Below are 15,649 nucleotides of genomic sequence, written 5' to 3' on the forward strand. Positions count from 1 at the left end.
TGTTACCCAGGCTGGAGTGCAATGGCGCGATCTCGGGCTCACCGCAACCTCCGCCTCCTGGGTTCAGGCAATTCTCCTGCCTCAGCCTCCTGAGTAGCTGGGATTACAGGCACATGCCACCATGCCCAGCTGAATTTTTGTATTTGTAGTAGAGACGGGGTTTCACTATGTTGACCAGGATGGTCTCGATCTCTTGACCTCGTGATCCACCCGTCTCGGCCTCCCTAAGTGCTGGGATTACAGGCGTGAGCCACCGCGCCCGGCCAAGATTATTTTAAGCTGAAGGTATCTGATATTCAATAGATGCAGTTAAAAGCCTTCTCGGAACTTCCCTTATCTAACTAAAAGCAGCAACTTCTGGGAAATAAGGCTGCCATAAATTCCCTCTCCAGGGAAGTTTTAAGGACATGGAGAAGCTGGAAAGACTTCTCATACCTGCATAAACAAGTACCATCACAAACTTTCTTATTTCCTATTTATTTTCCTAAAAACAAACTTGTCTTTCCTAAAGAAACCTATTTGTTCTTCTCATACCTTCCTTTCTCCCAGCTTCCTTTTCCCTACTAAATTAGAAAGCCTTGGCCGGGCGCGGTGGCTCACACCTATAATCCCAGAACTTTGGGAAGCTGAGGCAGGCGGGTGGATCACCTGAGGTCGGGAGTTCAAGACCAACCTGACCAACATGGAGAAACCTTGTCTATACTAAAAATACAGAATTAGCCAGGCGTGGTGGTGCATGCCTGTAATCCCAGCTACTCAGGAGGATCACTTGAACCCAGAAGGCAGACATTACGGTGAGCAAAGATCATGCCATTGCACTCCAGCCTGGGCAACTGAAACTTGGTCTCAAAAAGAAAAAAAAAAAAGAAATCTTCAAGTTCTAACGACTCCCTTTGAGTTACTATCACTGAGCACTCCTGTGTGTACATGTCTTGCATGCATAAACAAACTCTTATTTCTCTAAATAATCTGTTTTGTCAGTTTAATTCACAAGCCCCCTGAAGCAGAACCCAAAAGGCTGGTGGGAGATTTTTCCCTCCCTATACTGCTTTACCCTTACTTTTCTACCATCTGTTCTCCAAACAGCAACTAGAATCCACCTTGTTAAAACACAGGCCTAGATCATATCACTCCTTTCTTCAGACTCTAATGGATTCCTATATAACTTAAGAATAAAAGCCAAAGTTGGCCAGGCGCGGTGGCTCAAGCCTGTAATCCCAGCACTGTGGGAGGCCGAGGCGGGTGGATCATGAGGTCAGGAGATCGAGACCATCCTGGTCAACATGGTGAAACCCCGTCTCTACTAAAAATACAAAAAAATTAGCTGGGCATGGTGGCGTGTGCCTGTAATCCCAGCGACTCAGGAGGCTGGGGCAGGAGAATTGCCTGAACCCGGGAGGCGGAGGTTGCGGTGAGCCAAGATAGCGCCATTGCACTCCAGCCTGGGTAACAAGAGGGAAAAACCCTAAAAAAAAAAAAAAAAAAAGCCAAAGTCTTTAAAAACCTACAAGACCATATAATAATGGGTATAAACATGATTTTGCTCTCTACCTTCCTGATTTCACTTTCTATTACTCTTTCCCTCACTCATTCTATTCTCTAGTATACAGAACTTCTTAACGTTTCTATTGAATAAAAGGGATTAATAAAATATTAAAGTACCATATAGATAGAAATGCTTGGATGGCATCAATTCAAATCTTCACTTTCAATCAAAGCCAAAATGCATTTCCAGTTATCATGATAGAAAAAAATGTTTGTTTCAAATTAACAATTCACTCCTTATCTAATGACCTTAACTACATTTTAAAGAATGTGTGTTATAAATAGTGATTTTGAACCACTAGTGGATTGTAAAAATCAACTCACTAGGATTTTTTGAGACAGAGTCTCCCTCTGTCACCAGGCTGGAGTGCGGTGGTGCGATTTCAGCTCACTGTAACCTCCTTCTTCAGGGTTCAAACGATTCTCCTGCCTCAGCCTCCTGAGTAGCTGGAACTAGAGGTATGAGCCACCATGCCCAGCTAATTTTTGTATTTTTAGTAGAGACTGGGTGTCACCATGTTGGCCAGGATGGTCTCGCTCTCTTGACCTTGCGATCCCCCCACTTCAGCCTCCCAAAGTGCTGGGATTGCAGGGATGAGCCACCACACCTTCAACTGACCAGGATTTTCTAATGTGATAGAAGATAAAAGAAAAATCGTATAGTAGATGGTAAAGGATTATTTCATAAAACTTTGTCTCTATATGGGTGCATCAGATCAACTATGCAAACTCTTTCTTTAGGTCAAGTACAGAAAAATTAGAAAAACACTGCTCTCAACAAAGTCCTTAACAATGGAACACTCTTTTGATTTAGGATCAACAATCTTAAAATACATTGTTTCTAAGAAATGGTGGAAAGGGCCGGGCGCGGTGGCTCAAGCCTGTAATCCCAGCACTTTGGGAGGCCAAGGCGGGTGGATCACGAGGTCAAGAGATCGAGACCATCCTGGTCAACATGGTGAAACCCCGTCTCTACTTAAAATACAAAAAATTAGCTGGGCATGGTGGCGTGTGCCTGTAATCCCAGCTACTCAGGAGGCTGAGGCAGGAGAATTGCCTGAACCCAGGAGGCGGAGGTTGCGGTGAGCCGAGATGGTGCCATTGCACTCCAGCCTGGGTAACATGAGTGAAACTCCGTCTCAAAAAAAAAAAAAAAAAAAAGAAATGGTGGAAGGAAGTCAGGCATGGTGTCATACACCTGTAGTCCCAGCTACTGGGGAGACTGAGGCTGGAAGATCACATAAATCCAGGAGTTCAAGTCTGCAGTGAGCTATGATTGAGTCGCTGCATTCCAGACTGGGTGACAGAGCAAAACTGTCCCCCTCCAATAAAAAAAAAAAGCACGTAGAATGAGCTGAAATAGAATCCCTGGTGTAAGACAGTGAAATATATGTATATTTGGTGCCCATTTCCTGGCATACAATTCCTAAAATCCTTGGAATAACCAATGTCTTTTTGTATGCTAATAAGATAAGTGGTGACTGGTAGCCCCTGGGGGCTGGTCATTGGAGGAGGTTGGGACTTTTCAGTCTCACCCCTGAATTTCCAAGGAGGAGTAGCTGAAGGTTAGGCCAAACACCAAAAACCAGTAATTTAATCAATGCTGGCTACATAATGAAGCCTGCATAAAAAGGACAAAAGGACAAAATTCAGAAAAATTTTTGGCTGGGAGGGGTGGCTCACACCCCAGAAGCTGGAGACCAGCCTGGCCAACATGGTGAAATCCCATCTCTACTAAAAAGACAAAAATTAGCTAGGCATGGTGGCATACATATAGTAATACTAGCTACTCGGGAGGCTGAGGCACAAGAGTCGCTTCAGCCCAGGAGGTGGAGGTTGCAATGAGCCGAGATGGTGCCACTGCACTCCAGCCTGGGTGACAGAGTGAGCCTACCTCAAAAAAATAAAATAAAAAGAGTTTTTGGACAGCTGAACACATGGTTTCTGAAGGGTGAAACCTCAGACAACCCAGAGAGTGCATGAAAGCTCCAGACCCCTTTCCCTATACCTTCTCTTACATATCACTTCATCTGTATCTTTAAAAATATATTAATAGTAGCCATAAAAAAGAAGAAAATCATGTCCTTTGCAGCAACAAAGATCAGCTGGAGGCCACTATCCCAAATGAATTAATGCAGAAACAGAAAACCAAATACAGCATATTCTCGTTTATAAGTAGGAGCTAACTACTGGGAAAACACAGCCACAAAGATGGCAACAAAAAACACTGCAGATTCCAAGAGTGGAGAAGGAGGAGGGGCAGGGGTTGAAAAACTATCTATTGGATATTATGTTCACTGCTCGGGCAACGGAATCATTAGAAGCCCAAACCTCAGGATAAAGCAACATACCCATGTAACAAAAGTGCCCATGTACCCTCTGAATCTAGAATTAAAAATACGTAAATACACACAATAAAATACTTTTTTTTTTTTTGACATGGAGTCTTGCTCTGTCGCCCAGGCTGGAGGGCAGTGGAGAGATCTCAGCTCACTGCAACCTCTGCCTCCCAGGTTCAAGCGATTCTCCTGCCTTAGCCTCCCAAGTAGCTGGGACTACAGGTGCCTGCCATCATGCCCAGCTAATAATAAAATACTTTTATAATAAACCCCAGCAAACATGTTTCCTTGAGTTTTGTGACCAAATTAATCAAAGCCAAGGAGGGGGGTCATGGGAATTCTGATTTATAGGTGGCTGGCTGGTCAGAGGCACAGGTAAAACCGCCTGAGGCTTGCCATTGGTCTTGTGAGACTGAGCCCGCAACTTGTGGGATTTGATGCTATCTCCAAGCAGAGAGCTTCAGAATTGACTTGCAGGGCACCAAGCTGGCATCCCCTGAAGCACTGATTGTTTGCCTGATGTTTGGGGGGGGGAATCCTCCCACACCACACATCTGGTATCAAAAGTGTGCTATGAGTACAGTAGGAGAAACTGAGTGTGTTTTTTCTACACACCTGGTCAACTACATCTGCTGGGCATGAGGAATCAAGGAATCAAACTCCTTGAAGTGGGTAAATGAAGTAACTCAAGCATATTCTCTTACAGGCCCTAAAATGTTATCTTTAAAATGTTTACAGTTTACGAAGTGATGAAACCCATTTACTCACTTCACTGTCATAACCGTTCTCGAAGAGAGGAATGCTGGGGTGATCATCCTCGGATAAATGACCTATAGCAGAACCCAAATATTCAGGCACTGGTTTCCAATTTCGAATAACAATCTACAAGGCCTTCTTTCCCTTGCACCCAGAACTGCAGACAAGCCTCCGCTAAAATCCGAGTTTCATACTCCTTAGTTTTGGCAAATCCCGTGCTAGGGGATAAAAATATTACTTGAGCCACCCAGAATTAAATGATGCCACCTTAAGAGGTGCCTCGGGAGGAAGCGGAGCCCCAGCGCTGGGAGCTCTCATTCCTTGGTCCTACTCCAGTTCCAGAGGAGCCTACATCCAGGAAGCCTCGCAGGGCGGGGCCATCCGAATTGTAAACAATGGCGGCCTAGCCTCCACGGTTCCCCGACGAACCCGGAAGGCGAGTCGCCTGATCCTGACCTGAGGGTATCGCGGATATGGGTCTGGGGCCCCGGAGACCCTGTGTAGCCCGGCGCCTCCTGACATCCCGAGGGCCTCTGGAGCCACAGCACGCACAGTGCTGGGCTTGAGGCCTTTCCCCCAAAATCGCAGGTCCGGCGAGGACTCGGGACCCCAAACTCACCCAGCTGGCGAGGGAGAAGACACCCAGCACAGCCCCCATGGTGACGCCAGTGATGGAGGTGGCCGGTCCTGAGGCTGCCTTCTGATGCGGTGGTTAGTGGCAGCCGAGACGTCTCCCCAGAAACGCGACAGTTTCTCAGACCGGAAACGCGGCCCTCCACTGACGCACTGATGTATCACGGCGTGGCCCCGCCCACCATCCGCGACGGGAGCGGCCGAGAGGGAGCCTGTCATTGGTTGAAGGGGAAGGCGGGGCTAAACCATTCTGGGGTTGCAGGAATGGTGAAGGTATCATTCCTTACATCATTTGTATTCATTGATCACCCCTTATATGTAAAGATCTGCAGGCTACAGAATTGTACAGAGAGGCACAGTATCTGCGCTCAGAATTTATCGTCTGGTTAAGAGATTTCACAACATAAATGCACCATGCCCTAATGTAATGAGTACTACGAACGAGTATGGGGGGATACTCTTTCAATAAAGGTGTATTTAGTGCCTATTATTGTAAGGGGAAAGTAATTTATTTAGTTAGTAGTCTTGGAAGCCTCCTCTGAAGGATTTTTTTTAATCTGCGAACTAAAGGATAAGTCCAAGTTAACCAAGAGGCGACAGGAATCGTTTCCTAAAATGTGGGATGTACCCCATTTGGGAGAAATGGACAAATCTAAGGGTGCATGAACAGGACAGTATGCGATTTGAAAAAGCAGAGTGAGAACGTCCCATTTCAAAACAGGTTAGTTGTTTGAGGCCAGTATGGTATTTAACATCTTTCTAACGTTTATCTCCCTTTTTAACAGAGTAAAGGCTTCATTTTCTAAATCTCTCCAACAGGCAACCATGCCTGCAGTTTTAAAACATTGTTTTTTTGGGGGCGTGTGTTTGCAATAACCTTTCCATTTCTACCAAGCAATGCTGATTTCCCGTTTAAACGGTGATGTAAATATTCCTTTCGAAATATATATAAAATTTGAGAGTTCACTTTAAGAAGAAAATAAAAACATTATTTACTTACATATATAATAGTTTAGGTGGAATGTGGCAAACAATGATGATGTCTGGACAATGAGGTGTCACACTTCAATCTTTTCTCCTGTGGTGTGTTAATCTTCCCTGACTGATAAAACTCTCTGAAAGGGGATTCATAATTGAATTTCTTCTGAATTATCAGCCTTTAGTCTGATAAGGGAAATTCATGAAAAGCCCCTCTGGGCTGGGAGAGGTGGCTCACTCCTGTAATCCCAGCATTTTGGGAGGCCTAGGAGGGTGGATCATCAGGTCAGGAATAGACCAGCCTGGCCAACACAGTGAAACCCCTTGAACTCAAGGAGGTGAGGAACAGTTTTGGATTAAACACAGTCAAGAAGTAGAGGCGAGTGTGAGGGGTGGGAAAAAAAAGAAGTAGAGGCAGTTCGGTGATTAGGTATCTTAAAAATTTTTATCCAGGAGGTAGAAGGATTAAAACAAGGCTAGCTTTGTCCTTGGAAAAGAAGCAGAGCCCACTCATATTAGTCAGAAGTCCTATTTTTGATACCAGAGTGGCCTTGTCTGTATCTTGTTCCAACTACATGGTGGTCTTGTCTGATCCTTGTTTATATTCTGTGATCACTATTTATATTCAGTTAGGAACATTAGGTCTAGCTGTCGGCTGAACAGTTCTTACCTGCAAGTATTTGTCCTCCCAAATGTAGGATCCCACCCATCTCTTACTGTTTCTGGCCCTAACTGGTTGAGTGTGTCACCTCTACTTGGCCAAAGCGAGGAGAGCAGATCTTTGAGATCATTTACTTCAGTTTCCCACCTCACGCAGGAGCCCCTCAGCAACATCTCTTCTAGAGTAGGGCACTTGCAGCCACCCAAGGCAGCTCCTCCCATCTTTACACGTCCCTTGTCAAACTTAAGTTATTTTATTCTTCTTCTTATTACGTATTTATTTATTTATTTTTGGAGACCGAATTTCATTCTTGTTGCCCAGACTGGTGCAATGGCGCGATCTCAGCTCACTGCACCCTCCACCTCCTAGGTTTAAGCAATTCCCCTGCCTCAGTTTCCCTAGTAGCTGGGATCACAGGCATGTGCCGCCATGCCTGGCTAATTTTGTATTTTTTTTAGTACACGCTCATGCCTGTAATCCCAGCACTTTGGGAGGCTGAGGTGGGCGGATCACCTGAGGTCAGGAGTTCAAGATCAGCCTGGCCACCATGGTAAAACCTCCTCTCTACTAAAAATACAAAAAAAAAAAATTAGCTGGGCATGGTGGTGGGCACCTGTAATCCAAGCTACTCAGGAGGCTGAAGCAGGAGAATTGCTAAACACGGGAGGCAGAGGTTGCAGTGAGCCAAGATGGCACGGCTGCACTCCAGCCTGGGTGACAGAATAAGACTCCATCTCAAAAAAAAAAAAAAGATCATTCTGGCTGCTGGTTGGAATAAAGACTGGAGCAGGGATGGGTGAGGGTTGAAGGTAATAGTAGAAGCAATGGTGGGACTAGTTCGGAGACTGTTGCTTCGAACTAGTATATATAGCTGAAACCGCCTTTGCAAAATTATGACCGAGACAGTGAAAAAGATCTAACCTAACTGACTGCATCTTGGTTCTAATCTTTAAGCTGTCTTTGTTCCTTCCTGGGTGTAGGCTGAACTAACTTTGGGAGGAACTTAGTTTATAGTTTAAAACAAAGATAACAGACCTTTCCCAAAACAAACCTTCCTTTTACCTGGGGACTAGACTGCCTTGGTAGGACTAACAAATTAGCCACAAGATTAGAAATTATGGTTTAGGAATCATGCAACTGGAGGCTATAAGATTCTGACCCTCCCTAAACATCTCCTGAGATCAGTGCTTGAGATATTTTGCAGACTCTGAGCTTGACGGATCTGCTGGCACCACACAGACTGAAAAACTGGCTCATCTGATCTGTGGCCCACACCCAGGAACTGACTCGGTACAAGAGGACAGCTTCAACTTCCCATGATTTCATCTCCTACCTAACCAGTCAGCACTCCTGGCTTGCAGGCGTCCCCCCACCCACCAAGTTGTCCTTAAAAACTCTGATCCCAGCAGGCAAGGTGCCTCACACCTGTAATCCCAACACTTTGGGAGGCCCAGGTGGGCAGATCACAAGGTCAGGAGTTCGAGACCAGCCTGGCCAACATGGTGAAACCCCGTCTCTACTAAAAATACAAAAATTAGTGCATGGTGGCAGGCACCTGTAATCTCAGCTACTCCAGAGGCTGAGACAGGAGAATTGCTTGAACCTGGGAGGCAGAGGTTGGAGTAAATGGAGATCGCACCACTGCACTCCAGCCTGGGTGACAGAGCGAGACTCCGTCTCAAAAAAGAAAAAAACAACTCTGATTCCCAGCCTGGTGTGGTGGCTTATGCCTAGCACTTTGGGATTCTGAGGCAGGTGGATCACTTGAGGCCAGGAGTTCAAGTCCAGCCTGGCCAACATGGTGAAACCTCCGTCTCTACCAAAAAAATACAAAAATTAGCGGGCCGTAGTGGTGCATGCCTATAGTTCCAGCTACCCTGGAGGCTCAGGCAGGAGAATCATTTGAACCCTGGAGGTGGAGGCTGCAGGGAGCCAAGATTGTCCCATTGCACTCCAGCCTGGGCAACAGAGTGAGACTATGTCTCCAAACAAACAAACAAAAACTCTGATCCCCAAATGCTCAGGGAAACTGACTTGAGTAATAATAAAACTCCCATTTCCTGCACAGCCCCCTCTGTGTGAATTATACTTTCTCTATTGCAATTCCCCTGTCTTGATAAGTCAACTCTGCCTAGGTGGCAGGCAAGACAAATCCACTAGGCAGTTACATAGTTGGAAGACAGCTCTGTACCTAAACTGTAGCTACGTCTATATCTACCTTGGTCCCTCTTAATTCTTACTATGGTAATTATTTTATTTTATGGATGTATCATAATGTTTCCTCAATTCCCTAAGGAAAGGGATTTTTTTTTTTTTTTTTTACAGGACCCTCTGTCACCCAGGTTGGAGTTCAGTGGCACAATCACTGCTGACTGCAACCTCTACCTCCCAGGCTGAAGCCTCCTGAGTAGCTGGGACTATGGGTGGCTAATTTATTTTTTTAGAGGTGAGGTCTCACTATGTTGCCCAGGCTGGTCTTAAACTCCTGGGCTCAACGATCTGCCTGCCTCAGCCTACCAAAGTGCTGGGATTGTAATCGCCCAAGGGGTTCAACTTCCATGCTGCCTAGACAGAACCAATTAATCAAGAAGGGGGAATTGCAATAGAGAAAGTAATTCACACAGAGCCTGCTGTGCTGGAGCCCGGAGTTTTATTATCAAATCAATCTCCCAGAAAACTCAGGGATCGAGTTTTTTGTTTGTTTGTTTCTTTGTTTTTTAAGACAGAATTTTGCTCTTGTTGTCCAGGCTAGAGTGCAATTTCACTCTTGTTACCCACAGAATTTCGCCCTTGTTGCCCAGGCTAGAGTGCCTAGGCTGGTCTTGAACTCCCAACCTCAGGCATCCATCTGCCTTGGCTTCCCAAAGTGCTGGGATTACAGGCAAGAGCCACCACACCTGGCCTGAGATCAGAGTTTTTAAGGCTAATTTGGTGGGTAGGGGGGCCAGTGAATCAGGAGTGCCGATTGGTTGGCTCAGGGATGAAATTATAGGGAGTCAAAGATGTTCTCTTCTGCTGTCAGTTCCTGGATGGGAGCCATAAAACTGGTTGGCAGGTACAGTGGGGCCATCTGGTTGTTAGAAATGCAAAAACCTGAAAAGACATCTCAAAAGGCTGATCTGAGGTTCACAATAGTGATTTTACCTTCAAGAGTAATTGGGGGTGGGACATAGTGGCTCATGCCTGTCATCCCAGCACTTTGGGAGGCCTAGGCAGGCAGATTACTTGAGGTCAGGAGTTTAAGACCAGCCTGGCCAACGTGGCAAAACCCCGTCTGTACTAAAAATACTAAAATTGGCCGGGCATGGTGGTGGATCTCTGTCATCCCAGCTACTTGGGAAGCTGAGGCATGAGAATTGCTTGAACCAGCAAGACAGAGGTTGCAGTGAGCCAAGATCACGCCACTGCACTCCAGCCTGGGCAACAGAGCATGACTCTGTCTTTTTTTTTTTAAAGACGGAGTTTCATCATGTTGGTCAGGCTGGTCTTGAACTCCCGACCTCAGGTGATCCGCCCGCCTTGGCCTCCAAAGTGCTTGGATTACAGGCGTGAGCCACCACACTGGCCAAGACTCTGTCTTAAAAAAAAAAAAAATCTTGTGACCTCTAGAATAAGAATAATGGCAGGTAATGTTTAGAATTCCAGCCTTTCTCATCTTGACTAGGTGGCCAGTGGCCTGTGGCCTGTGGCCTTTCATTTGTTTTACAAGAATAGGTTAGCTTTTTGGAAAAGGCTATTATTTAAACTATACATTGAATTCTTTCCCAAAGCGAGTTTGGCCTACACCCAGGAATGAACAGGACAGTTTAGAGGTTAGAAGCAAGATGGGTCAGTTAGGTCTGATACCTCAGTTACAATTTTTTGCAAAAGTGGTTTCAGGATGACAGGCGTGAGCCAACGTGCCTGGCCCCGATAGATATTTGGACTGGTCACAACCCTTTTGCTTTTGCGAAAATGGAGTCATGCATATATCCTTTGTGCTCAGGTTCCCGCATATCTGGAGTTATTCCAAGAAGTGTAATTGCTAGACACGAGGAAAAATAAATTATTCCTCAAATTGAAATTAAATCTGGTGATCTAACTCTCCATCAAAGAAACCGATTTATTCACTCTTTGCCACACCACCCCTTCAGAAACTATAAAATAGAGGAATCTGCCACCCCTCCCACATCAGTTTTCTTGTCTTTAAATATTCCCAGTCTTGGCAGGGAGTGGTGGCTCACGCCTGTAATCCCAGCATTTTGGGAGGCCCAGGCGGGTGGATCACCTGAGGTCAGGAGCTGGAGACCTGCCTGGCCAACATGGCAAAACCCCGTCTTTACTAAAAATACAAAAATGACGCAGGCGTGGTGGCACATGCTTGTAATCCCAGCTATTCGGGAGGCTGAGGCATGAGAATCGCTTGAACCCAGCTGGAGGGGTAGAGGTTGCAGTGAGCAGAGATTGCGTCACTGCGTCGCAGCCTGGACGACCAGGTGAGATTCTGTCTCAAAACAAAAACACAAAAACAAAAACCCAGTCTAGCAAGCCACCGCCTGAGACCCCGTCTCCTCCTTACAGGGTCCCCATCTGAGGTTACAGAGAGAGAAACTGAGGCACAAGCGGCATCCGAGGCCCAAGACTTCCCCCTGGTCTCACTGTTCCCCTTTCCCTATCTTCTCCAGCCCAAGTTCCAACCCTCCCTCACTGCTCGGCCCTGCGACTCCCACCTCTTCCCTCCTTTGCCCCCTCCGCGGCTGCGGAAGGGGACGCGAACCGTCCTGGTCCCATCCGAGCCGCCGTAGCGCGAGCGCCGCGGGATTTCGGCAGCTCGGGTCGCCAAGGCAACGGGCTTCGCTGCGGTTTGCGGGCGCCAGGCTGCCCCGGGGAGGCGCTGCGGGCCGGCGGCCCCGGCTAGGTGAGGCGGCGAGACCGCAGGTGAGCAGGAGCTGGAGGGCGGGTCGCGACCCCAACGCTCTGGGCCTGGCGTCGACTCGTCGCAGGGGTCGAGGGGCTGGGCCGCGGGAGACCCGAGAAGGGAGGCTGCGGCCCGACCTTAGTCCCTCGGCCGGTCGGGGGTCGGCGCCCCCCACGTCCTTTAACCCCGTCCCGTGTTCAGGTAGAGTCCGCTTTCAGCTGTTTATTATATATGTAGCCACTGGTCGACCTCATGCCAAAGTTTCTTAAAAAGAAAAAAAAAATTCCTTCTTATTTGGGGGTTGGGGAATAACTCAAGACTGTGCGGAAAACCTGTATGTGTGTGCGACTGTTCTGGGGCCAGAGGGGATTGACTTCTTTGTGCGTCAGTTTTATCGTCTGCAAAATGGGCATGGTAGCACCTGTCTTATGACGTTATTACAAGGTAAATATATATTTCAAATTCGCGGAGGTAAGTCCTCAATACGTGGGAGCTTTATTACTACTACTACAAGGAGGACCATCACTGAGCATTTATTGTGAGCCAGGGCCAGGGCTGATTGCCGGAGTAAAAAAGTGAACGAGAGACATCTTGGCCTGAGGGTACTCTACAATCTTCCGGAGGAGACAGACACGTACACAAGAATTCACAGTGATTCCAGTTATGATTTCGGATATACAGAGGGCTGTGAATGCATGGAGAAAACTGGATTTCTGGTGGTGAGGTTAGCGTGGATGGTCAGAGACGCCAAAAGAAGGTTACTTCCAAAATGAGACATGAAGGCTGCCTTTGTGTTGTCCAGATGAGGCTGGTGGAGTGCACCTTGCTGTAGGCAGAGAAAGCAGAGTGTGCAAAGCCCTGGGGAGAGAGTGCAGACTTTTTGGGAGTCTCCGAGGATTTCAGGCTAGCTGGAGAGCAGATTATGTGAGCTGGGTGAAGTCTGGCTAGATGGCGTTTGAGAGGCAAGCAGGTGCTCCTCCTGAAAGGCTGTCTTTGTAAGTGTGGAGGAGTTTGGGCTTTGTCTTGGGGGCACGAGGAAACCATCAGAGGATTTTAAGCAGGTGGTGTGTGTTTTTGATTAGAGGTGTGGTTTCAGAAAGGTCAGTTTTTTGTTCTCTGTTATCATTCCTCCCATCTGTTTTTCACTTTGCAGGCATTCATATGTGGTGATTCATATATGTGTATGTGTGACTGTGTGTGTATGTATTTATTTTTGAGTTGAGATCTCGGTATGTTGCTCAGGCCGGTCTCAGATTCCTGGGCTCAAGTGGTCCTCCTGTCTCAGCCTCCCAAGTAGTTGGGACTGCAGGTGCACACCACTGCGCTTGGCTAATTGAAAAAATATTTAATGAGCATCTTCTATGTGCAAGGCACTGTGTAAGTAATAAGGAAGCAGGTCCCTGGCCTCAAAGATCACAGATTGGTGAAGAAAATATGTATCAAACAAGGGATTATAATTGTGATGATAATTGTGAAAGGGGTTGCATGTTAATGTCAATCTGTCGTAGTTTAGAGATTCAGGTAGGGTTTTGATAAAATGGAGGGAATAGTCTGAGTTAGCTGTGGTGGGGATATTCCAAACATATTCAAAAGTACATTTGTGGAGCCAAAAGCCGTCCACTATAATGGCAACTTAAAAGATGAATATTGAAAGAGATCCATCCAGAGGGGTAAAAAAAAAAAAAAAAAGAAAGGCTGAGTTTATTCAGGGCTACTGCATTGCATACTCTTGGAAGAAAGAGCCATTCCCTTAGGCTACACTAAAAGAAATGGCTAGAGAATCAGGAACGGGAGAGAAACCAGCAAAGTATAGTAATGAACGCCAAAGGAAGGGGTTGGCCTTTCTAGATGTTGCTGAGATGTCAAGTAATATAAGTTAAAAATTAAATTGTGTCCTTTTGGGTAAATAAATATGGAGGTCAGTTGGAACCTCATTGAGCAGATTTGGTGAAATGGTTGGGCGGAATCTATAATATCAGCAGCTTTCAGCGGTTCAATATAATATATCAGTGGGATGGGATAAGAGTGGGATGTGAGAAAGACAAAGTGTAGGCAGCTCAAAGAAGTTTGGCTGCGAAGGGAGGTGGAGAGAAGGCTGGGAGCGATTGGGAAATAAGGTGAAGGTTTTTTGAGCATGAGGGAGATTAAATGCTGTTGGCAAGGAGCCAGTTGAGAGGGAAAGGCTGAGAAGATACAGGATATGAAGGGGAGAATTGATAGTATGACTTTCCTGAGAAGGTGGGAGTGGAGGAGCTCCACAGCACAGATCCTTCAGTAGGAGTCTTATGCCTGTTACTTCTTGGAGATGTAGGAAGCCAGGTAATTCCTGAAAGGAGTGCACCAGTGTAATACAACAAAAATAAAAGGTGTAAGTATGGAAGGAAAGTCACAATTTTCATTATCAGTAGATAGCAGGCATTTATTGAACTAGTATTGTGTTAAGTATTTTTCAGGCACCATTCTTTTTCTTTTTTTCTTTTCTTTTTTTTTGATACAGGGTATCACTCTATAGCCCATGCTGGAGTGCAGAGGTGCAGTCTTGGCTCACTGCAGCTTTTGCCTCCTGTGCTCAAGCGATCCACCTGCCTCAGCCCCTCCTCAAGTAGCTGGGAATACAGGTGTGAGCCACCACGCCCAGCTAATTTTTGTATTTTTAGTAGAGACGGGGTTTTGCCATGTTGGCCAGGGTGGTCTCGAACTCCCAGCCTCAAGTGACCCACCTGTGTCGGCCTCGCAAAGTGCTAGGATTACAGGAATGAGCCACTGTGCCCTGCTTGTGTTCAGTTTTATCTCAATAACAGTCTCCTGTACGTATATTTTATTTATTTATTTATTTAGAGACGAAGTCTCACTCTGTCCCTCAGGCTGAAATGCCACTGTGCCTGACCCCATGCACCATTCTTTTTTTGAGACGAAGTCTCACTGTGTCACCCAGGCTGGAGTGCAGTGGCACAATCCTGGCATCACTTCAACCTCTGCCTCCCAGGTTCAAGCGATTCTTCTGCCTCAGCAGGAGAATGAGCAGCAGTTATAGACAAAAAGTAATAGCTTTATGCAAACAACAATAGAAAAAATAGGAGCACTGACAATAGCAACATGAAAAATAAATGCTTAGTAATAAACTTAAAAATACATGTACCCTGCCCAGCCATGCAGAGTAAGAGTTGACTGGGCATGGGGGTGGGAAGACAGAATGAGTAAGATAATGTAGTTTTCCCATGGGAGTATCAGAGTACTGTTACTAGAGAAGGGATAGGTTAAAAAACAGGTGCCTATCATAAGTCATCATGAGATAATGAGTATCATGTTTTTATAAAATTGAAAAATTAGCCCGGTGCAGTGGCTCGCACCTGTAATCCCAGCACCTTGGGAGGCCAAGGTGGGCGGATCGTCTGAGGTCAGGAGACTAGCCTGGTCAACATGGTGAAACCCCCGTCTCTGCTAAAAATACAAAAAGTAGCCAGGTGTAGTGGTGCACGCCTGTAGTCCTAGCTACTCAGAAAGCTGAGGCAGGAGAATCTCTTCAACCTGCGAGGCAGAGATTGCAGTGAGCCAAGATTGCACCTTTGCATTCCAGCCTGGGCAACAAGGCTTGAAACTCCGTCTCAAGAAAAGGAAAAGACAATTAGGTGGGAGCTATATATATTAGAAAGATGTTTACATTACATCATATGGTTAGGTGTAAAAAGCAGATTATAGTACAGTATGTTCCAGTTTTTAAAAAATATATGCATATTTATAATAAAAATGGAAATACTAAAAACATCTTTTAAAAAATGTTAAATCTTTAATTGTGAGAAAATTTACCATCTTAACTATTTTTTTTTTTTTTTTTTTTTT

The 15,649-nt window shown here is 46.0% G+C and overlaps 2 protein-coding genes across 3 annotated transcripts in view; one reads left to right on the forward strand and one right to left on the reverse strand.

Moving 5' to 3' along the window:
• Positions 1 to 5,463, reverse strand: part of SERINC3 (serine incorporator 3) — a 24,797-nt gene extending 19,334 nt beyond the window's left edge. The window contains exon 1 of the mRNA XM_017541180.2: positions 5,260 to 5,463. Coding sequence (XP_017396669.1) covers positions 5,260 to 5,298 — 39 coding nt within the window. The 5' untranslated portion in view covers positions 5,299 to 5,463. The remainder of the gene's footprint in view (positions 1 to 5,259) is intronic.
• Positions 5,464 to 11,669: 6,206 nt separating this feature from the next.
• The window catches only part of PKIG (cAMP-dependent protein kinase inhibitor gamma), a 96,942-nt gene continuing 92,962 nt past the window's right edge, over positions 11,670 to 15,649 (forward strand). Inside the window, exon 1 of one of the 2 annotated variants that reach the window (XM_017541183.2) lies at positions 11,670 to 11,829. The gene's annotated coding sequence lies outside the window, so the exon portion shown is untranslated. Of the gene's footprint in view, positions 11,830 to 12,033; positions 12,254 to 15,649 lie in introns of those variants that run through there. The other variant, XM_017541186.2, reaches the window with a different exon arrangement.

This window comes from Cebus imitator, unplaced genomic scaffold (assembly GCF_001604975.1).
Source record: "Cebus imitator isolate Cc_AM_T3 unplaced genomic scaffold, Cebus_imitator-1.0 Scaffold132, whole genome shotgun sequence".
Lineage (NCBI taxonomy): Eukaryota > Metazoa > Chordata > Mammalia > Primates > Cebidae > Cebus > Cebus imitator.